The sequence below is a fragment of the Salmo trutta genome, chromosome 30 (genome assembly GCF_901001165.1).
Source record: "Salmo trutta chromosome 30, fSalTru1.1, whole genome shotgun sequence".
NCBI classification, from domain to species: domain Eukaryota; kingdom Metazoa; phylum Chordata; class Actinopteri; order Salmoniformes; family Salmonidae; genus Salmo; species Salmo trutta.
The window spans coordinates 12,621,064-12,643,383 of NC_042986.1; the positions used below are offsets into that span (position 1 = coordinate 12,621,064).

Consider the following 22,320-nt stretch of genomic DNA (forward strand, 5'->3'; position numbering starts at 1 on the left):
GGGGGATGATAGCTGGTCAAATGTCAGATTTTAATGCAGAAAGCTTCAGCGGAGATGACATAATATGCCATTTAGTGAGTTAGTTTAGAGCTTTAATTAGCAGAACGAGAGGCTTAATTTTGGACACAGAGAATGACCAGACCTGTATGATCTTCATTTTCAAGAGTTCGTAGTGTTGACCTTGATACCAGACACGTCAGGCTTACTTTTTATGTTTGGGAAGGATCAGGATTAAAAAAGGTCTATGGCCGAAAAACGTTGACACAGTGAACAACATGGTGTTTGTGGGAGTAATCCTTGTTTTACAATGAGGAGAAATTAGGAGGATCAGGTAGGCCTACCCATAATCCTCATCTCCCTGCAGTGTGTCCAGTGGGTGGACGATGCCAAGCTGAACCAGCTGAGGCGGGAGGGCATCCGCTATGTCCGCGTGCAGCTGTGTGACGACGACATTTACTTCATCCCCCGGAATGTTATCCACCAATTCAAGACTGTCTCGGCAGTCTGCAGTCTGGCCTGGCACATCCGCCTCAGACAGTACCATGAGGAGAAGGACGGGGGGGAGCACGCCCAACACAAGCCCAACGACCAGAACATAACATCAGGTAAAATCTTTTCATCCTCCCTCTCCCCGGCCCAGTCAGATGCCAAAGTGCTCCACTGTGCTGGTCCAGCACAGAGAGACAGGACCCAGGGAGGGGTGGCCAAGACAGAGGAACCAGTGTTTCAGAAACCTGTTACTCCACCCAGAGAGCCCCAACCAGCCCCTCCTCAGCCTGCCAAGTCTGCCCACCTGCGACCTCCATACCCGGGCATCAGCCACCTGCCACCTGTCTCTTCTGGTTCTAACCCCCCCACACTGGAGCCCAGGCTTCCACAGGCCCTGGTCCGTCCTCCCCCTGGTCTAAACTACAACTCCCCCCGACCCCACCATGATGTACAGCGTCACTGCCCCCCTGACTTCCTAAAATGACCTCCGCTCCCCTTTACTCCTTTACCTACTTTACCCTCTGAGGTAGAGGAGCTTATTTAAAGGAGTGCAACTGTGTGCATTTATGACTGACATGTAAAAAAAAAACAATTAAAAGGATTTTCTTTTTTCTTCTTGAAATTGAACTTTTTCCTTTTAAATTATTCCGACTATAATGTATTATTTTTATGTGTAAATGCCGTTTGAGACAAGCCCAGATGTTTTTTTCTCAGCCGACGTGTGTAATTTAAATTTAGAAACATTTGTCAGAAAAAGTGTCAGTGTTGTTTTATGTTTGTTTTAGTAACTGAAACTTAGATCCCTCTGGGGAGTTAATTAACTTTTTTCATGAATTACCGAAGCAACTCGCTTTACCGGTCAAGATAGAGTACCATGGTATATATCATGTACACTGCCTAATTGGTTTTTAAAGGACATGTTTTCCCATCTCAAAAGGTTAAATAAAATAAAAATATATATAGTAAGTGCCTATTAAGTGCAAAATAAAGGGACAGGGCTGACCGTAACAGGGCTGACCGTAACAGGGCTGACCGTAACAGGGCTGACCGTAACAGGGCTGACCGTAACAGGGTTGACCGTAACAGGGTTGACCGTAACAGGGTTGACGATTTCATCTTAAGTCAGCCATAAATACAACAGGGAGTGGAAATTGAATGCAAGTTTTCACCACATTTTAAAACATCCTTGCCTGTCTATCAATGGATTCAGGGTTGTCACCTGCTTTAAAAACGACGATTTGATTATTAGATGTTCAATGTTTCTTTTGAAAAAAAGTTTTAAAAAGGAATAGTTTCATCAGATTAAAACTGGAGTTCAGTTCACGTAACGGGGTCGACCTTAAAATGAGGGACAGACAAAGAAACCTCTAATCACATGAAATAAATAATAATTCTCAGAAATGACTTTGTCAAAGCAACAAAATAACAAGGGGCTTTACAATTATGGTGAAAACTTGGAGAAAGTTTGGGGTTAAGTGGGTTAAAATCTCCCTGAAAGTGACAGAGGGTTGATGGAGGGACATGTCAAAATGCTGAATTTTAGCACTTTAGTAAGTCTTTATTCATCTAAAAAAAAAAACAGATTTATTGAATTCTCCATATTGTCTATATTAAAGGGCACTTATTTGAATATAACAGGATTTAACAAATTCTGTATTGGTGCACATTTTCTACTTAAAATATTTAGTGGAACGACCCAGCTATGGTTTCTTTTGAGCTTTGTCATATTCTGCAGCGGTGTGGAGTGTGGCTGATGACCAAGGCATGCTATGTGTCGTGTTAATACAAATAATTACTGTTGTTGATGTTTGTATCTTAATTAATGAGATTTTGTAATTTTTTTTTTACTATGTTGTGTAACAAAAAGTCAAGACAGTTTTTTGGGGTAAAAATAATAAGTTACATTTAACAGAATTATGTTATTAAAAGTGTGATCAGTCATGTAAATTGAGTTGAAAACACACAATGGAATGCATCAACTTTTCCTGTGTTTTAAAATAAATAAATAACTGTATGCCTGTTATGTATGAAACAACTGAGTGGCATTACTTTTGTAAGCATTATAGAGAAGAAATCAGTGATCCTCATCAATGGGTACATTTACAGAAATAGGTCTTGGCTTTGCTTTTAAATTGTAGCCCGTATAGAAAACACATCCACCAACTTACACACACAATGAGCGTGATGTATGTACAGTATCTGTCTTATCTCACACCTCCACGAAAAATATTACCGGTACAAGTATATTTATCCTAAAAATAGTTGTCCCATCGTGGTGGGTAACATTCACACTGAACAGTGCAGGTGTAGATCTAGCTTTTGTCCGGATCAAAAGTAGACTACACAAACAAACAGCATGTAAAACTATCTGGATATAACATGCATCAAGTGTTAACAACAATTCAAAGTACCTAACAGTATTTGACCAGGCAAAATAGTCAAAAGTAGCCCTCTCTTAAACATATTTATCAACTCATCCATCCTTTGCCAACATGTAATTGCGTTTTTCACAACCACAGTACAATCAATTTGTCATGAATAGCAGGTGGTTCTGTTAAAAAAAAGCTCATCAGAGGTTGATCACCGGGCTGTAACAGCAGTTTGAGGAACCGTGTTTGTGTCCTTCCAGAATCGATGCAGAGGGAGAATGCTACAGTACAGTATGTCATCCTCCATGTCTGCATGGAATACTCTTCCTCCACACTGATAATTCCTCTGGGAACGGTCACTGGTCTCGTTTGATAATGACACAGGAGTTGGCAAAACAGCACCAACAGGCCTGGGACCAGGCTATCACTGGTTCAGTTGAGTAGCCGGTATCGACTAGCCACATGCAGGGTTCCAGCCCTGTGATCTCAGGACAGTGGCCAGACATGTCCAGCTTTGTTGACCGGCTGTCTTAAAACCACGTCTCGGGGTGAGTCCTCGGCCCTTTAGGCTTCACAAAACGACTCCCAAATCCTGGAGAGAACAGACTTTGTGAGACTGTTTGTGATTCTTTATGATACTTTGAGAGACTTTTGAATGAAAATGACTATTGATGGTTAATGAGATTTGCATGGATCTCTTTTGAGAATGCTTACCAAATTTGAACACGGATGATGAGGCAGAGGCACCATTAGGAGGTGATCCAGAGTGGGCTGTTGCTTGTGGGGGGGCTGTCTTTGCTGTGGGTGGGAAGAATGTGTTACTATTTTAGCTAGTAGAGGTACACTAGAGGTGGGGGGATGTATGTTCCAGGCAGCAGATCCAGATCTGTTACTTACGTTTCTGTCTGTGCTTGAAGAACTTCAGGCTCTGAAAAAGAAAAACCGAGACTGCTGGCTTTAGATGATAAGACACAGCTGGAGAGTGGGGTAAGTTAAGACAAAGGGGGAAGTAGAGCCACACATTTTTCTAGGAAACCATACACATAATTAAGTCTGAAGGAAGAAACCACATTGAAAAAGTGGCAAGCAAGTTATGTCCAAAAAAACAGATTTTCACCAAGTCAAATTCATTTGGGTTAAATGTTTCATGATGCTTGTATCTAAACCAAAGGATATCATTTAAATATTGTACTATACATCAGTTGTGGTCTCCATAAGCTTCAATATGAGGTCTTAAAGCTAGCATGGAAGTGCACCATTTTATCTGCGTGGGCTAATATAGTCAAAGAAAATTGCCATGAGGTAAGTTGAGCCAATGGCAAGTTACGAAAATGTAAGTGTTTTCTTCCCAGGCATAATGCAAGGCATTATTGCTAGGATATGAGGTAACAACAAGGCCTGAAAATGTGAAGGGTTTCAAAAAAGTACAACGTGTTTTAGTGTTAAGCCTAAAATGATTAAAAGACAAAAAAGTGATTGTGATTGTGTTGAATTGTGTTTGGGAAACAAAGATAGACATGGTTTTAAAAAGGTAGTGGTGTTTCATTCAGTTCAGAAATGTGTAGGAGGCTTAACTTACCATGTCTCGCGGCTCAACTTACCCTATACCTGAGGTAAGTCGAGGCAAGAGACCACTTTATGGACCAGCTATGTTTTAAAAACTGACATTTTTACATGAATTCTGATTATTTCTAGGGTTACACGACATCCTGAAATATATGTACATATCTTTGTTTGAAATAATACTATATTTCCTTTGACAGAGAGGAATGTAGAAAATGGCTCAATTTACCCCCCTCTCCCCTACTCAAATAATAGCCCAGTAAAGAAACACCAGATCCTCCATTTTTTAACCAATAGATCAAGTCTGTCAGTTACTGTAATTCTATGTACATAGCCATTACCTTTGTTCTAGACATGCTCTTCCCACTGTTCATGTCTGATTTGTTGTCAGTAGTCCCAGAGCTGATTGAGATGCTGTTGACCACAGGCTGCTGATGCTCCATCTCAGCTAAGAAACAGTCATCAGATGTTTCACAGTTAGGGAACCATTTTTTAAAAGTTAAATTCAATATCATCAAGAGTCATCACTATATGGGAATAGGGCGGCTGGTTGGATTACTGTGATTTACTCTTTATAAGGAGAGAGATCTGATTTACATGGGGCCTGTGTGCAGTTAGTCAGACAGAGTTGATAGTTGTAATCGGGGGTCTACGTTCTGTGCGTTGCAACTCACCACTTCCTCCTGTCGCCAAGGCCACAACGGCTGGAGCAACCAGATGAACAGTCGTCAGGTGCTCTGCACAGGAAACAGACGGAATAATCAACATACATTTTGTCTCAAACATCAGATAGCTCAATACCACCCTCCAGTGGCATGAAAGACTACCTCCAATCTTTACACTGACATTATGGCTCATCATCTTGACTTCTATTTTGGTAGGTGCAGCTTCTGTATAAATGACTCAATTCAATGATCCCTATTAGGGCATTTTATTGTGTAAGGGAGTAGAGACTAGAGCAACCATTTTAAGTAGACGGAAGTTGACTTAGTCTTTGTCAACTCCAAACAAACAGACTTGACCGATAGCAGAAGAAGGAAAACACACCAAAAAAGACAGATGGCTTTTCTCAGCCAATACTGTGAGAATAGCTTACCTTTCCGTGAACTCTTCGCCCGGACACTCTGAGTGAACAATTTACAGTGTTGTGTTAATGTACTAAAGTATAAACGACAACTGGAACATCTGAGTCATAGCATGAATCACAAGGAAGACAAAAAATAGTGATTTTTATATCTCACAGGGGCATTTAGGAAGATGAGGTAATCTATGGCACAAAGGGGTGGGTGGCAGTATCCTGTTCTAGATGTAACCATTGAATACACATGACTGTTAGAGTAAGAGATTGTGAGTCGCACTGTCAGGTAGTGTGACCAGAGCCATGTATTTAGAGAGTTGGGCCGTTGAGGTTTCTGCATTATGCATTTACATGACTACAACATTCTACGGCAGTCATGTTGGCTCCACATTAACCTTCTATGGCAGCCATGTTGGCTCCCCATTGAACATTCTATGGCAGCCATGTTGGCTCCCCATTTAACATTCTATGGCAGCCATGTTGGCTCCCCATTAACATTATATGGGGACTATTTCAATTCTGCTAAGTAACTGAATGTCTAGAATTAGAACAATATTCAAAATTCTAAAAGTAAAAGGCCCAACTCTCTAAATATGGGTGAGACCATAGAAATATAATTACAAGAACCATCCCCATTGGAGTATAATTATTTCTATGAGGGTGTCTCTTTATAGCCTTGACAGCTACAGCATGTCTGCTACCTTGCTCCGATTCATGATTCCATCCAGGAATCTTTTGGGTTGGGAGTTCCCCGACCACTCTGAGGACGTACCGATCCTCTGCTGTGTGGTTGTGGTCTGGCTGCTCAGACTATGCAGGCAGGGCGTGCTGTTTTGATCAAATGCAACTGGCCAAACAGTAGAACGTCAGATTAGTACACAGTAGATTCATTACGTCGATTGAGACAGAGTTTACACACAGAGTCGTTTACATGTTTATGAATTCTGTCCGGAGGGTTAACATCGACAGCAGCACTCACATGATGATGATGATGGTGATTGCGAAGGTGGCGGTGATGAAGAGATGTGCTCACCGTCCTGCATGACCACGATGAAGGATTCTGGGGTTCTCTCAGGTAGAGGGGGAGTCAGTCTCTCTGATCATTCACAAGAAAGCAAACAAGTCAGTGAGGACCCCTCATTATAGAAAAAGTTACATTGAAAGCATAAAATGGGTGTCACTTTTGCTTACCTGGAGGTGAGAGAGTAGGGACCAGAGGGTAGGGAGGGGGAGGAGGAAGGTTTATAGATGTACAGGGAGCAGGAACCAAAGATACGACTAGGGGAGGAACTGTAACCAGGGGTGAAACTGTAATGGGAAAAGGCCAGAGATATAGATTAAAATCACATGGCGTTTTGTGACTATCCCGGTAATATTTTTTAATTTCTTTTCATGAACAATCAATAAAAAAAGACCTCTTTAATATTCTGAGAAAAAATACATCTTTGACAAATGTACCTGAGAGTGTTGTCATTTTAACTTTTAAGCTCCTGCTCCTCGTCCAAGATCTCTTCTCCACCAGAGCTGGTGTGTCCCCTATACGGCCACACCATTCCGAGGATGTTCCAATCCTGCTGTCCTTTGGCCTGTCCTGGACCATCTTCTCTACAGGGACTGAGAGGGGAGGGAAGACAGGAGTGCTCCTACCGGCATCGTTGGCCAACACAAAGGACTCTGGCGTTCTCTCTGGCAGTGGGGGGATAGGCGTCAGGGGACTCCCTATGGGGGAAATTAGGTTGAGAGGAAATGCATGTTCGAGTGCTTATCAAGAAGAGCTTATAAAGAGTATTATGAGTGCCTTTACAGGCCCTCCGCTCACCATTCCTCCACTCACCATTCTTCCACTCACCATTCTTCCACTCACCATTCTTCCACTCACCATTCTTCCACTCACCATTCTTCCACTCACCATTCTTCCACTCACCATTCTTCCACTCACCATTCCTCCACTCACCATTCTTCCACTCACCATTCTTCCACTCACCATTCTTCCACTCACCATTCTTCCACTCACCATTCCTCCACTCACCATTCCTCCACTCACCATTCCTCCCCCTGAGGGCCTCAGCTTCAGCATTAGAAGGGAGGATGATTTCTAACATTTTAGGTTTAGAGATGTTATCCGAGCGCTCTGAGGGGCACAGGAAGATATTTTTTAGCCCTCCAAATAATTTGTTGGAATATGTTAATCCCACATTTTAAACAGGAAGCATGTCAAAATTCACCTGCACCAGCAGCCAGTATATATGATTCAGCAGTTCTCTCAGGTAATGGAGGTGGACTGTCTTCATCTGAAGAAACTGCACCTGGGGCAGCGTTGGTGGTGGTGAGGGTGAGGGCTGGCAGCTCCATCAGCTGGCTGTTAAGGGTCAGACTGGGTCCATTGAAACAGGGGTTCTCTGTCCACTGACTCAGTGGAGCCTGCTCCTCCTCATCATCAGACCCTCTGGGATCCTCAGCAGCTAGGGGTGAGTCAGGCCCAAAGTAGGGGTCCTCCATGGTGAGACAGAGGGGGTTGGAGAATAAGTCCACAGGAAGCACTGGTATTACCAGTGGAGTGATCTCTTCATCCATCTTCACCTTCTCATGCTCCATGGCTATCTGAGAGAACTCCTGAGTCCTGAGTGCCTGAGGGGTTATGATGGGGATACTGGGGATACTGGGGCTGGGCTCTTGTCTCAGGTCCTGGCTGGTGGGCAGGTTAGCAGGCTGTGCGTGTAGGAAATAAGGTCTCGGGTAATTAGGCTGTGTCGGTGGCGGGTAGGGTGGTCTCTGATTGACGGCCATGTTATTGGGCTGTTTCTTGCGGGGTTGTGGTTTCTGGTTCACAGTCTGTGTTGGTAGGGAGTATGGTCTCTGCTGTTCCCTCTGACTGTCCCTAGCTCTCAGAGCATTGAGGATGGCTGAGGGGGAGCACTTAGCCGCGTCACACAGTGGGTCAACATGCACTTCTGGGGCAAAGAAGGCCACTGGTACGGCGTGATTGGATATCTCATCAGGCTCCTCGCTCTCTGGGTGCCTGGAACAAAATAGGAGTTATCCAGACATTTTATTGAAGTAAGGCCACTGGAGGCATTTTTCTCTATACCCTAATTGGCTATTGTGATATACACTATACAGTGCATTCTGAAAGTATTCAGACCGCTTAACTTTTTCCACATTTTGTTACATTACAGCCTTGTTCTAAAATGGATTGTTTATTTTCTTACTCACAATACTCCATAAGGACAAATACCCAATACCCCTTCACCCCAGTCTGAGGTTCTGAGCGCTCTGGAGCAGGTTTTCATCAAGGATCTCTATGTACTTTGCTCCGTTCATCTTTCCCTCGATCCTGACTAGTCTCACAGTCCCTGCTCCTGAAAAACATCCCCACAGCATGATGCTGCCACCACCATGCTTCACCGTAGGAATTGTGACAGTTTTCCTCCAGACGTGACGCTTGGCATTCATGCCAAAGAATTCATTCTTTGTTTCACCAGACCAGAGAATCTTGTTTCTCATGGTCTGAGAGTGCTTTTAGGTGCCTTTTGGCAAACTCCAAGTGGGCTGTCATGTGCCTTTTACTGAGGAGTGGCTTCCGTCTGGCCACTCCACCATAAAGGCCTGAATGGTGGAGTGCTGCAGAGATGGTTGTCCTTCTGGAAGTTTCTCCCATCTCCATAAAGGAACTTCTGGGGTTCTTGGTCACCTCCCTGACCAAGGCCCTTATCCCCGATTGCTCATTTTGGTGTTGTGGCCAGCTCTAGAAAGAGTCTTGGTGGTTCCAAACTTCTTCCATTTAAGAATGATGTAAGCCACTGTGGTCTTGGGGAATGTAAATGCTGCTGCCTTGACACAATCCTGTCTCAAAGCTCTACGGAAAATTCCTTTGACTTCATGGCTTGGTTTTTTCTCTGACATGCACTGTCAACTGTAGGACCTTATATAGACAGGTTTGTGCCTTTCAGAATCATGTACAATCAATTGAATTCGCTACAGGTGAACTCCGATCAACCCGATCCAATCAACCCACATCTCAATGATGATCAATGGAAACAAGATGCACCTGAGCTCAATATCGAGTCTCATAGCAAAGGGTTTGAATACTTACAGTTGAAGTCGGAAGTTTACATACACCTTAGCCAAATACATTTCAACTCAGTTTTTCACAATTCCTGACATTTAATCCTAGTAAAAATTCCCTGTTTTAGGTCAGTTAGGATCACCAATTTATTTTAAGAATGTGAAATGTCAGAATAATAGTAACGAGAATGATTTATTTCAGCTTTTATTTCTTTTATCACATTCCCAGTGGGTCAGAAGTTTACATACACTCAATTAGTATTTGGTAGCATTGCCTTTAAATTGTTTAACTTGGGTCAAACATTTCAGGTAGCCTTCCACAAGCTTCCCACAATAAGTTGGGTGAATTTTTGGCCATTCCTCCTGACAGAGCTGGTATAACTGAGTCAGGTTTCTCGGCCCCCCTGCTCGCACACGCTTTTTCAGTTCTGCCCACAAATTTTCTATAGGATTGAGATCAGGGCTTTGTGATGGCCACTCCAATACCTTGACTTTGTTGTCCTTAAGCCATTTTGCCACTACTTTGGAAGTATGCTTGGGGTCATTGTCCATTTGGAAGACCCATTTGCGACCAAGCTTTAACTTCCTGACTGATGTCTTGAGATGTTGCTTCAATACATCCACACAATTTTCCATCCTCATGATGCAATCTATTTTGTGAAGTGCACCAGTCCCTCCTGCAGCAAAGCACCCCCACAACATGATGCTGCCAGCCCCGTGCTTCACGGTTGGGATGGTGTTCTTCGGCTTGCAAGCCTCCCCCTTTTTCCTCCAAATATAACGATGGTCATTATGGCCAAACAGTTCTATTTTTGTTTCATCAGACCATAGGACATTTCTCCAAAAAGTATGATCTTTGTCCCCATGTGCAGTTGCAAACCGTAGTCTGGCTTTTCTATGGCGGTTTTGGAGCAGTGGCTTCTTCCTTGCTGAGCGGCCTTTCAGGTTATGTCGATATAGGACTCATTTACTGTGGATATAGATACTTTTGTACCTGTTTCCTCCAGCGTCTTCACAAGGTTCTTTGCCGTTGTTCTGGGATTGATTTGCACTTTTTGCACCAAAGTACGTTCATCTCTAGGAGACAGAATGTGTCTCCTTCCTGAGCGGTATGACAGCTGCGTGGTCCCATGGTGTTTATACTTGCGTACTATTGTTTGTACAGATGAACGTGGTACCTTCAGGCGTTTGGAAATTGCTCCCAAGGATGAACCAGACTTGTGGAGGTCTACAATTTGTTTTCTGAGGTATTGGCTGATTTATTTAGATTTTCCCATGATGTCAAGCAAAGAGGCACTGAGTTTGAAGGTAGGCCTTGAAATACATCCACAGGTACATCTCCAATTGACTCAAATTATGTCAATTAGCCTATCAGAAGCTTCTAAAGCCATGACATCATTTTCTGGAATTTTACAAGCTGTTTAAAGGCACAGTCAACTTAGTGTATGTAAACTTCTGACCCACTGGAATTGTGATACAGTGAATTATAAGTGAAATAATCTGCCAGTAAACAATTGTTGGAAAAATGACTTGTGTCATGCACAAAGTAGATGTCCTAACTGACTTGCCAAAACTATAGTTTGTTAACAAGAAATTTGTGGAGTGGTTGAAAAACAAGTTTTAATGACTCCAACCTAGGTGAATGTAAACCTCCGACTTCAACTGTATGTAAAGAAGGTATTTCAGTTTTTTTATTTTAAATTTGCAAACTTTCTGACAACATGTTGTTGCTTTGTCATTATGGTGTATTTTGTGTAGATTGATGAGGACATTTTTTATTTAATCCAGTTTAGAATATTGCTGTAATTTAACAAAATGTGGAAAAAGTCGAGGGGTCTGAATATTTTCCGAATGCACTGTACATAAAAAAGTATGTGGACACCCCTTTCAAATTAGTGGATTTGTCTACTTCAGCCACACCCGTTGCTGACAGGTGTATGAAATCGAGCACACAGCCACACAATCTCCTTAGACTAACATTTGCAGTAGAATGGCCTTACTGAAGAGCTCAGTGAATTTCAGTGGGACTGTCATAGGATGCCACCTTTCCAACAAGTCAGTTTATCAAATTTCTGCCCAGGTAGAGCTGTTCCGGGCAACTGTAAGTGCTGTTATTGTGAAACTGAAACATCTTGGAGAAACAACGGCTCTGCTGCGACGTGTTAGGCCCCCAAAGCTCACAGAACGGGACCAGCGAGTGCTGAAGCGCGTAGCATGTAAAAATGCTCTGTCCTCAGTTGCAACACTCACTACCAAGTTCCAAACTGCCTCTGGAAGCAACGTTAACACAAGAACTGTTCGTCGGGAGCTTCATGAAATGGGTTTCCTAAGATCACCATGCACAATGACAAGCATTGGCTGGAGTGGTGTGAAGCTCGCCGCCATTGGGCTCATGTGCAGTGGAAACGCCATCTGGCAGTCCCACTGACAAATCTGGATTTGGCGGATGCCAGGAGAATGCTACCTGTAAGTTTTGGTGGAGGAGGAATAATGGTCTGGGGCTATTTTTCCTGGTTTGGGCTAGGCCCCTTAGTTCTAGTAAAGGGAAATCTTAACGTTACATCGTACAATTACATTCTAGACGATTCTGTGCTTCCATCTTTGTGGAAACAGTTTGAGGAAGGCCCTTTCCTGTTCCAGAATGACAATGCCCCTGTGCACAAAGCAAGGTCCATACAGAAATGGTTTGCCGAGATCGGTGTGGAGGAACTTGACTGGCCTGCACAGAGCCCTGACCTCAACCCCATCATACACCTTTGAGATGAATTGGAATGCTGACTGAGAGCCAGGCCTAATCGCCCAACATCAGTGCCCGATCTCACTAATGCTCTTGTGGCTGAATGGAAGCAAGTCCCTGCAGCAATATTCCAACATCTAGTGAAAAGCCTTCCAAGAAGAGTGGAGGCTGTTATAGCAGCAAAGGGGAGGACCAACTCCATATTAATGACCATGATTTTGGAATGAGTTGTTCGTCGAGCAGGTGAGCACATACTTTTGGTCATGTAGTGTATTTTGCTATAGAGATATGCTTCAAGGTTTACAGTAATGCACCGTGAAAAAAACTTTGTCAGATCTATGGTTGATGGGGGGAAAAGTCTTGTGCTGTACCTGTGCATTGTCTGTGGTTCCATTTTAGGCTGGGGCTCAGGTTCTGGTTCCTGTTCAGCTTCAGACTCCTCACTGAGGTCAGAGAGCTCACTGTCACTGGCTGTAGGGGGTGAGGGGGCCGCTGGCACCTAAACAGTTCAACAGAGTTGCATGCTTAATCACTCCCCCTCTGAGACAGTATTTACATAAAACACAGATCACTGGTCGTAGTCTGTTTTGCTGTGTTCCTCTGCCTGTGGTTTAACTGGTGCTACCACGTAACCAAACAGCCAGCCTGGTTCCCCTAGCAAGAGTCTTTGTCCGTGTTTGAAGTAGACTACATAACAGACGACCTGCGCAGAATCCCGGATCTACAAATCACCTTTCATCCCAAATAACTACTCATTAGGTGAACAAAATCAGTGATTCTGCGCCTCGCCTTGCTCAAACTGATCCCCTCAAACAGGCAGTCTGTCTCACCTCCTCTGTACAGGAGGGGGGGACTGGTGCCATGGACTGCAGGTACTTCTCAAACAGGAACTTGATGGTTCTGTACAGTAGCTCGTACTGTTCCTGTAGTTAAACACAAAACCAGTTCTGTTAGTGTTCAATCGATCCCTTATCAGTTGCCACGGCAAGATATTATTGTGAAGCATTCCAACAAAATAGTCATGAGAGATTGCACATGGGGAGTTGCTACAAACGTTAGAGATTGCTAAAAAATATGTGGCTCTACTTGTTACAGATTAAGGCTTTGAGTGGGTTGGCATCAGATAATGTGGCGCTACTGACCTTGTGATAATAGCTCAGATAGAGGCATGTCACACAGTTTGTATGTGCTGTATGTGATTATGCTAAAATGCACTATGAAGTGAAAACACACACTCAGTCTAAAAAAAGCCTGTCACAACGGATGTGTTGATGCATGTGGTTCTATGTAAAAACCCTATGAAGAATACGAAGCGAGAACACTACCTTGGTCTGAACCACAGAAGGCCTCTGTGTTCTCATGTCTTTGACCAGGTCAAAGATGTTGAAGTCTTCTGTGAGCAGCTGGAAGTTAACACAAAGGCGTCGGTAATGATCAGTAAGGTGACACATACAGTTACAGAAACGGTATCTTTCAGTATAGCACGACATAGATAAAGTAGTCTTTGGTCCTCTGCTCGCACTCTGGTTCGGAGGAGATGGTACTGTATAGGGTAGGGCAGGTACAGTTATCTCACCTGTGCTTTCACCAGATTCCAGGTATAGTCGATGGCACACAGTGCTCCTGTTCTTCCACAGCCAGCACTGCAGGGACAAACAGGAAGAAAACAAGGTTAACCTAAAATACAGTACATTAATTAAGAACCACAAACAAGTACAATATACATTCATTTTTGATAGTACAAACTCTTTTCACCTAGCGTGATGAAAAGCCTTGCTGAGCTATTAATGTGTAATAGCGCTTTAGCACCCCAACCTGCAAACAGCAGTGTATGTGAGTGTACACAGTGTGAGCATTCACTGCACTGCAGGCTGCTATTAACGCCCTGGCTGTCAACACTGTCAGCTCTGATCTGGCACATACATTCTGCTGCCTGTCCCTGCAGGCCTGGTCCTTCCTGCTCCTGGCCCACACAGCCTAACTGACAGATAGACCGTCAGACTCTACTCAACAGCTCAGGTACAGTTGAAGTCGTAAGTTTACATACACTTAGGTTGGAGTCATTCAAACTCGTTTTTCAACCACTCCACAAATTTCTTGTTAACAAACTATAGTTTTGGCAAGTCGGTTAGGACATCTACTTTGTGCATGACACAAGTCATTTTTCCAACAATTGTTTACAGACAGATTATTTCACTTATAATTCACTGTATCACAATTCCAGTGGGTCAGAAGTTTATATACACTAAGTTGACTGTGCCTTTAAACAGCTTGGAATATTCCAGAAAATGATGTCATGGCTTTAGAAGCTTCTAATAGGCTAATTGACATCATTTGAGTCAATTGGAGGTGTACCTGTGCATGTATTTCAAGGCCTACCTTCAAACTCAGTGCCTCTTTGCTTGACATCATGGGAAAATCTAAATAAATCAGCCAAGACCTCAGAAAACAAATTGTAGACCTCCACAAGTCTGGTTCATCCTTGGGAGCAATTTCCAAACGCCTGAAGGTACCACGTTCATCTGTACAAACAATAGTACGCAAGTATAAACACCATGGGACCACACAGCTGTCATACCGCTCAGGAAGGAGACACGTTCTGTCTCCTAGAGATGAACGTACTTTGGTGCAAAAAGTGCAAATCAATCCCAGAACAACGGCAAAGGACCTTGTGAAGATGCTGGAGGAAACAAGTACAAAAGTATCTATATCCACAGTAAAATGTATCCACATAACCTGAAAGGCCGCTCAGCAAGGAAGAAGCCACTGCTCCAAAACCTCCATAAAAAAGCCAGACTACGGTTTGCAACTGCACATGGGAACAAAGATCGTAGTTTTTGGAGAAATGTCCTATGATCTGATGAAACAAAAATAAAACTGTTTGGCCATAATGACCATCGTTATGTTTGGAGGAAAAAGATGGAGGCTTGCAAGCCGAAGAACACCATCCCGACCGTGAAGCATGGGGCTGGCAGCATCATGTCAGCATCATGTTGTGGGGGTGCTTTGCTGTAGGAGGGACTGGTGCACTTCACAAAAAAATGGCATCATGAGGAAGGAAATTGTGTGGTTGTATTGAAGCTACATCTCAAGACATCAGTCAGGCAGTTAAAGCTTGGTCGCAAATGTGTAAAGGTGTGCGTAACCGGTGGCAGGGAAGTCAGACGCAGGAGAGCAGAACTTGGTAATAGCCGGAGCAGTTTAATAGCAAAACCAACGGCATAAAAATAACAAGATATGGGTACAAACCCGTCGCGCACCAATCAACACGTGCACAAGCACTTACAATAAACAATCCCACACAAAGACATGGGGGGAACAGAGGGTTAAATACACAACAAGTGATTGAGGGAATTAAAACCAAGTGTGAGGAAAAACAAAACAAAACACATGGAAAATGAAAGTGGATCAATGATGGCTAGAAGACTGGCGACGCCGAGCGGAAGTCGTGACAAAATGGGTCTTCCAAATGAACAATGATTGACCCCAAGCATACTTCCAAAGTTGTGGCAAAATGGCTTAAGGACAACAAAGTCAAGGTATTGGAGTGGCCATCACAAAGCCCTGACCTCAATCCTATAGAAAATTTGTGGGCAGAACTGAAAAAGCGTGTGCGAGCAGGGGGGCCTACAAACCTGACTCAGTTACACCAGCTCTGTCAGGAGGAATGGGCCAAAATTCGCCCAATTTATTGTGGGAAGCTTGTGGAAGGCTACCCTAAATGTTTGACCCAAGTTAAACAATTTAAAGTCAATGCTACCAAATACTAATTGAGTGTATGTACACTTCTGACCCACTGGGAATGTGATGAAAGAAATAAAAGCGGAAATAAATCATTCTCGTTACTATTATTCTGACATTTCTCATTCTTAAAATAAAGTGGGGATCCTAACTGACCTAAGACAGGGAATTTTTACTGGGATTAAATGTCAGGAATTGTGAAAAACTGAGTTGAAATGTATTTGGCTAAGGTGTATGTAAACTTCCGACTTCAACGGTAGGTGATATGAGGGCAGCCCAGTCTCCCGTGGAGAGTGAACTGTTCCAAGGAAAACGTGTGTAAGCAGATCTGTCATTTCATACGGTAATACTTTCCTATCCTCATTCCTGCCCGTGGGTCAACTGACTGAGTAGAGAGGAGAGCATGGGTCTATGGCACGGGCATGCCTGATACCTATGACTGAACATTCCGTTCCTGGTGGTTCATCTATCTGTGATGCCTCCTGTAAACCACGCCTGGATGTCAGCCTGGTACACGGACACTTCTATTCACTGACTTCTGAAGTGTAATGCCATCTGACTGGGGTAAATCATCTCTCGCAATTGGGCCTAAAATGGGGTGCTAAAGACTGTCTATCATAGTCTTATTATAGAGAACAGAGAGAGGGGATAACGTATCTTGTGGAAAACTCCTGATGCATTTGAGGATGTATCTGTTGAGTCTTCTTTCTGGAGTGTCATGCAACACTTGACTCAAGCCTATGACAAACACGTTGAGCAACTTTCAAAGAGGAGGCCTGTCGCCACCGATGGAATTTCCGTGTGTCACTGTGGTCATAGTATGGAAAAAAAGTGCTGTTCTCTCTCTCGTGTCTTACTCACGAAAGTCAGTCAACAGAGTTATTAAAGGAGGACAGTGTTGAAAAACACAAAATCACCACTAGGCCCTCAGATAAGCAACGGACTTACAATAGGTTACCTTTTCACTCCACGTGGCTTAGCATGCAGTGCTAAGTACATTTGAGTTAATGTGTTAGCTGTAACCATGGCCAGAGACAGTAAGAGAAAAGGAAAAGATATACGAGTGTTTGTTGTAACACCCACTGTCGCCTGATGGCCATCCGCCCACAAACACTTCCTGTCTGTGTGTCTAAGAGAAGAGGGAGGTGCCTGAGCATAAAGGGGTCTACAACAGGAGGCCCACAAGAATGTGTTCCACCTACGGAACAATGACTATTTCATGAGAAAGGACCCCACAGCATCATAGATAGAGATATATGACTGCCTAGCATTAGATGCAAAGGGAACCTAACTTTCTGTGCTTTGAGATGGTTTATTGTGTCTCCGTATCAGACAATGATTCATACACACAGTACACAGTTAACTTAAAGTATGGTGTGATTCAGTGTGTGTGTGTGTGGTGGTGGTGGTGGGGGGGGGGGTTGGAGAGCTGACCTGCAGTGGATACAGATGGGTACATCCTCATGGGCCTGGTAAGCTCTCATCTCCTGCAGAAGCTCCAGGATCGGAGGGATGGTGTCTGGGACACCGTGGTCCGGCCAGTTGATATAGTGCAGCTGTCTCAGGGTACGACTCCACTAAGGGACAAACAACAAAGTTCAATGTTAACACAGACAGAGAGAGACACCAGGAGACCTGTGTACTCACACGGGGCTTCCTGTTTACCCCTCCCTCGTGTGATGTTAGTTTTGAGGGGATTTATTACTGACATGCTCGGCACCAAAGTACACTACAATTCCACCCACAAAATATTCCATCACAACCTTGCGTTTTTAAGCATTTATGTCCGCAGATTCTATCCATGATAGTTTCTAATTAAAGCTGCATCTCAGTTTATAGTAAGGGTATAAACAGTACTTACATTGCGGTAGGTCACTCTTAGGTTCCTGCTCACATAGTCTCCTTTACTCTCCTCTGAGTCCTGTACACAAACACACAGAGTTGTCAGTTCAGCATTATTTTCACACAGAAAACCTGCAGACGCTAGTCTTTTTAACCTGAGAATGACATTAGTATACTACATTTACTTGACACGTGAGTGATTGACAATGTTTAGGCATATTTCAGGCATGTTTGAGGAGAACCCCAGAAATTAGAATCCCATAGCAAAAATACTAAGCACATCAACATATTTTTTAAGTGCCTGTATCTGGATTTTCAAAGGTTGCATTCATCTACCATTCATGACTACTGATCACTGTAGTGTAGATAACCTAGTTATGGTTAAGAGGCCATTTGACCAACCAAATCAGGAAGTGGTCAGAGAGCGAGAAAGAGAGAGGAAGTAGTCTACAACTCACGCAGTAAATTGTAAACGGGTCACACACAAAAGGTTCCTCTTGTTTCTTTGGCCAGTAGCGCTCACACTTTTTCTACAAAAGAGTAACACAAACAGTCTTCAGTGCGCATAAAGCCACAACACTGACCATTTTAATAACACATTATTTGACTATGAAATGCAGTGTAAGCAGTGGTGTAAAGTACTTAAGTAAAAATACTTTAAAGTACTACTTAAGTACTACTTAAGTAGTTTACTTTACTATTTATATCTTTGACAACTTTTACTTCACTACATTCCTAAAGAAAATAATGTACTTTTTACCCCATACAGTTTCCCTGACACCCAAATGTACTCATTACATTTTGAATGCTTAGCAGGACAGAAAATGGTCCCATTCACACACTTATCAAGACAACATCCCTGGTCATCCCTACTGATCTGGTTGACTCACTAAACACAAATGCTTAGTTTGTAAATTATGTCTGAGTATTGGAGTGTGCCCCAGGCTATCCGTAAATTTAAAAAACAAGAAAATTGTGTAGTTTGCTTAATACCTGTATAAGGATTTTTTTATTATTCATACTTTTACTTTTGATATTAAGTATTTTACTTTTACTTTTTACTTTTACTTTTGATATTTAAGTATATTAAAACCAAATACTTTTAGACTTTTACGCAAGTAGAATTTTACTGGGTGACTTTCACTTTTACTTGATTCCTTTTCTATTAAGCTATTTACTCAAGTATGACAATTGGGTACTTTTTCCACCACTGAGTGTAATAATAGAGACGTGTATAGTGTACATGAGCATAGAGAGTGACTTACCCTGCCCATCTCAAACTCCCTGCAAACCATCACTATGACCTGATAGAAGACAAGATCACCATCAGTCCATCAGTACACCAACCCCACCAGAGAAAGAGAGACAGGGGGAGAGAGAGAGAGAGACAGACAGACAGAGTTGTACCTCTGTGTTGTACTCCCAGAGCATCCTCCAGAAGTCCAGCACGGTGTGGGGAAGAGGGCCCTGAGTGGCAATGTAGGACCTGGCCCCTGACACTCCCTGGGGGTACGCAGAGCAAAGTGTCACACACTTGTCCACCTGGAACTCTGCTGCAAATACTCTTCTATTGTACAATCTAGTATACCAGGACAAAGTCCCATCACCCTACCTTGATGAAGCTGGCATTGATGTAGTCGTTATCGTTCTTGGAGGTGGTAAGGGACAGCTTCACTCTGCTGTGGTCAACTGAGGGGAAATGAGGATGGTAATTGTAGTGAGATGTAGTAGTGAAAAGTTATAGTGAGTACTGCATAAATATACCACTTCAAACCACTGTAATGGTAAAAGCTGACTTACAGGGAACAATGTCCTTGTATCGGTTCTTCTTCACGTTCTCCTGCTTATCTGCTATCTTTGTGGGGTAGGTTTTGTCAGTGCGGTACTTGGTGGACTGGCGTTTGAGCCTCTGCAACACAGGGAAGTGAGGTAAATATTAGAGAACACAACACATATGTTTGCATGTGAAGGAGGGAAGGGGTTATCTCAGTCTGGCTAACACTTCGATCTATGTGGCTAAATGTGAGGGTGTCTAATTACCTTGTTCCTCTGGGGAACTGGAAGTAAGTAGCCATACAGACAATGAGGTTGCAGTTGTCACAGTTCCCATGTCTGAGTTTAGTAACTGCCCACCATGGTTTGTATTTACAGTTCTCTTCAGTGTTAATTAAGAGGAGAGACAGTTGAGCTGCAATAAGTTGTCACTCCTCCCTTGAGCTAAATGCAGTGTTATAGTCACACCCTGTACACTCTGTGGGTAACACTGTGACACCACTGCTACTGCCAAAGCTTTTTATCAGCTCTGGCATGGCTCAAACGTACAGACATTAGCTTACTGGAAACAGCCCTAGTCACAGACTAAGAGAGGACTTCCAGTCATCAGTGACTCCATTCCAATTAGTAGTGAATGAGTGACACTCCAAATAAAGTGTCCCTTCCTGGTCCTCTGTATCTCAAACACACTGGTCTTTTTGTTCAGGCCCAGTTCTCACAGACAGCCCTAACACAAGGCTGATGCAGAGCAGGCCGGGAGCAGACATCTGCACCCTGCAGACCATAGAGCTCTTTTTGTTCCACAAGGAAGTGATGTGAGTTCTGTTCCCCCGGGTGGTCAGGACGGCAGGGGCATGACACAAGTGCGGCATGCGGAGAGAGAGGAGAGGAGAGTAGGCCCAACACCCTCAGTCACAGAGGTGTCACTCCTCACCATGGCGATGGTCCACAGGTGATGCCACCCATGGGAACAGGACCATGGGGTGGCCCGAGGCGGAGTTGGTCACACTTTATCTGGATAGTCCAGATTTTCCATCTGTAGATGCACTGCAGATTGTCATACTATCAACAAACTGTTGATAAGAAACTGCTTGCTAAGATTACGGTTAGGTTTAGAATAAGGGTAAGGGTTAGGGTTAGAGCTAGGGTTAGTAGTTAGTAGTTAGTTGAAATGTTACTAACAGTGTGTAGAACGTCTACAGATGGACTCTCCAAATAAAGTGTTACCGCAGAGTTTTAGTTGAAGTGCACTGGTGATTGATGTCATCGTGTATACGCTGCCTACTAACAGGCTTCTGTCATATCCATTTGCCTTTGTAGCGCAAGCGTCAGTCAGTCACTGTGAGTGCGCGTGTCTGCGTGCGTGTGTTTAAGCGCGCGTGCGTGCGTGCGTGCGTGTGTGTGTGTGTGTGTGTGTGTGTGTGTGTGCGTGTGTGTGTGTGTGTGTGTGTGTGTGTGTGTGTGTGGGGTGGGTGGGTGATGGTGGAAGGGGGGCTCGTTCTACATCAATAACATTGCATTTGCCTGTAGATCTCCTTCCTTGTATGGGGGCCTTGAGAAACAGGCAGCAGTGCAGTAAGAGGAAGCTAATAAGCAGTCGTCGGGGATTGACTGACAACCCATACAGAAACAGCACAACATACAGTAAATAGTATGTCTCTCCTCTGAGCATGACGTTCTTTTGTACAATTCTTCTTGGGACATTGACAGAGTTCTGTTCAGTGGAATGAAACAGTTTGGCTTATCACAACAGCACTCTATGTCCGCCCACACTCACATCAAAACAAATACACTCACACACACAGTTCTCTCTAAGCTTAGACAAACTGTAAACATTCAGCATCACAGCAGAGGTAAAGACCGCACCACTTCAACGCCAACAGAGTTAATCCACTTGTTGATAAAGTGAGACAGCTCGGAACCCGTCCCGTGTCTGAGAGAGGAGCCCCGCTGTAACAGAGTGATCAAATAAAGAGAAGAACTCACCAAGAACTCCCCGGTGAAGCCACTCTCCGCCTCCTCCACCTCAGCCTCCTTGCTCTCCACTTGAGCCAGGAAGCCCCTCAGTATCCAGGCTTGCTGCTCCATGGCTGGCCTGCTGGGGCTTGGCATGTGCTGCTGCTGCTGCCTGGCATGTCAGGACACACAGGGCCACTGGGCCATGGAGGGGGGGCCCTCTGTCTGGGGCCTGGGGGTGTCTCTGCTCCAAGCGGCCTGGGGTACTACCCTACAGCAGTTAGTATCACACTGAGGATGAGGGACTATGCTAAAGCACAAGGCACTTCTGTCAGAGCTGTCTTCAGTTTCGAGGAAACAGCAGCAGCGAGTTAACAGGCTCTGTGGTCAGATTAAAAATATCACCGCGCCCCCTAGTCTCTCTCTCACTGGGTCCTAGAGCGAGCCCTGTTCAGGAAGCACCTCAGCAGGGTGTGTGTGAGGGAGAGAGAAAGAGAGAGAGAGGCAGACATAGACACAGACACAGAGAGATAGAAACGAAGATAGACATAGATGTACTGACACATGTACATACACACATGCTTGAACAGCTGTTCCAGCCCAGCCCTAGAGTGTGCTGGAGGCGGTCCAGCCTGTTGAACCACATTCAGAACACACAGTTAAGAGGAGAGAGGGAGGGCCAGGAGGGAGGGGCAGGGCGGGGTGGA

General features: G+C 43.9%; 2 protein-coding genes across 5 annotated transcripts in view; one reads left to right on the plus strand and one right to left on the minus strand.

Moving 5' to 3' along the window:
- The window catches only part of LOC115167979 (lysine-specific demethylase 9), a 14,448-nt gene extending 11,931 nt beyond the window's left edge, over window positions 1-2,517 (plus strand). The window contains exon 7 of the mRNA XM_029722790.1: window positions 365-2,517. Coding sequence (XP_029578650.1) covers window positions 365-973 — 609 coding nt within the window. The 3' untranslated portion in view covers window positions 974-2,517. The remainder of the gene's footprint in view (window positions 1-364) is intronic.
- LOC115167978 (tyrosine-protein phosphatase non-receptor type 12) lies at window positions 2,366-22,001 on the minus strand. Of its 4 annotated transcripts, none has more exons than XM_029722789.1 (24): window positions 21,644-22,001; window positions 19,685-19,793; window positions 19,497-19,573; window positions 19,292-19,387; window positions 19,150-19,188; window positions 18,343-18,414; window positions 17,904-17,963; window positions 17,477-17,619; window positions 13,878-13,944; window positions 13,627-13,704; window positions 13,132-13,224; window positions 12,673-12,800; window positions 7,725-8,518; window positions 7,529-7,630; window positions 6,958-7,218; window positions 6,691-6,807; window positions 6,533-6,595; window positions 6,201-6,346; window positions 5,518-5,545; window positions 5,096-5,158; window positions 4,763-4,869; window positions 3,756-3,786; window positions 3,573-3,656; window positions 2,366-3,450 (listed from the first exon to the last, which is right to left on the minus strand). In XM_029722789.1, exons 1-24 carry the CDS (start codon window positions 21,767-21,769, stop codon window positions 3,389-3,391), a joined length of 2,946 nt encoding a protein of 981 aa, XP_029578649.1. In that variant the 5' UTR covers window positions 21,770-22,001; the 3' UTR covers window positions 2,366-3,388. The 4 variants fall into 4 exon arrangements, with proteins under 4 accessions (XP_029578649.1, XP_029578647.1, XP_029578646.1 ...); XM_029722787.1 differs by having other exon boundaries at window positions 6,485-6,595; XM_029722786.1 differs by having other exon boundaries at window positions 6,479-6,595.
- Window positions 22,002-22,320: the final 319 nt, after the last annotated feature.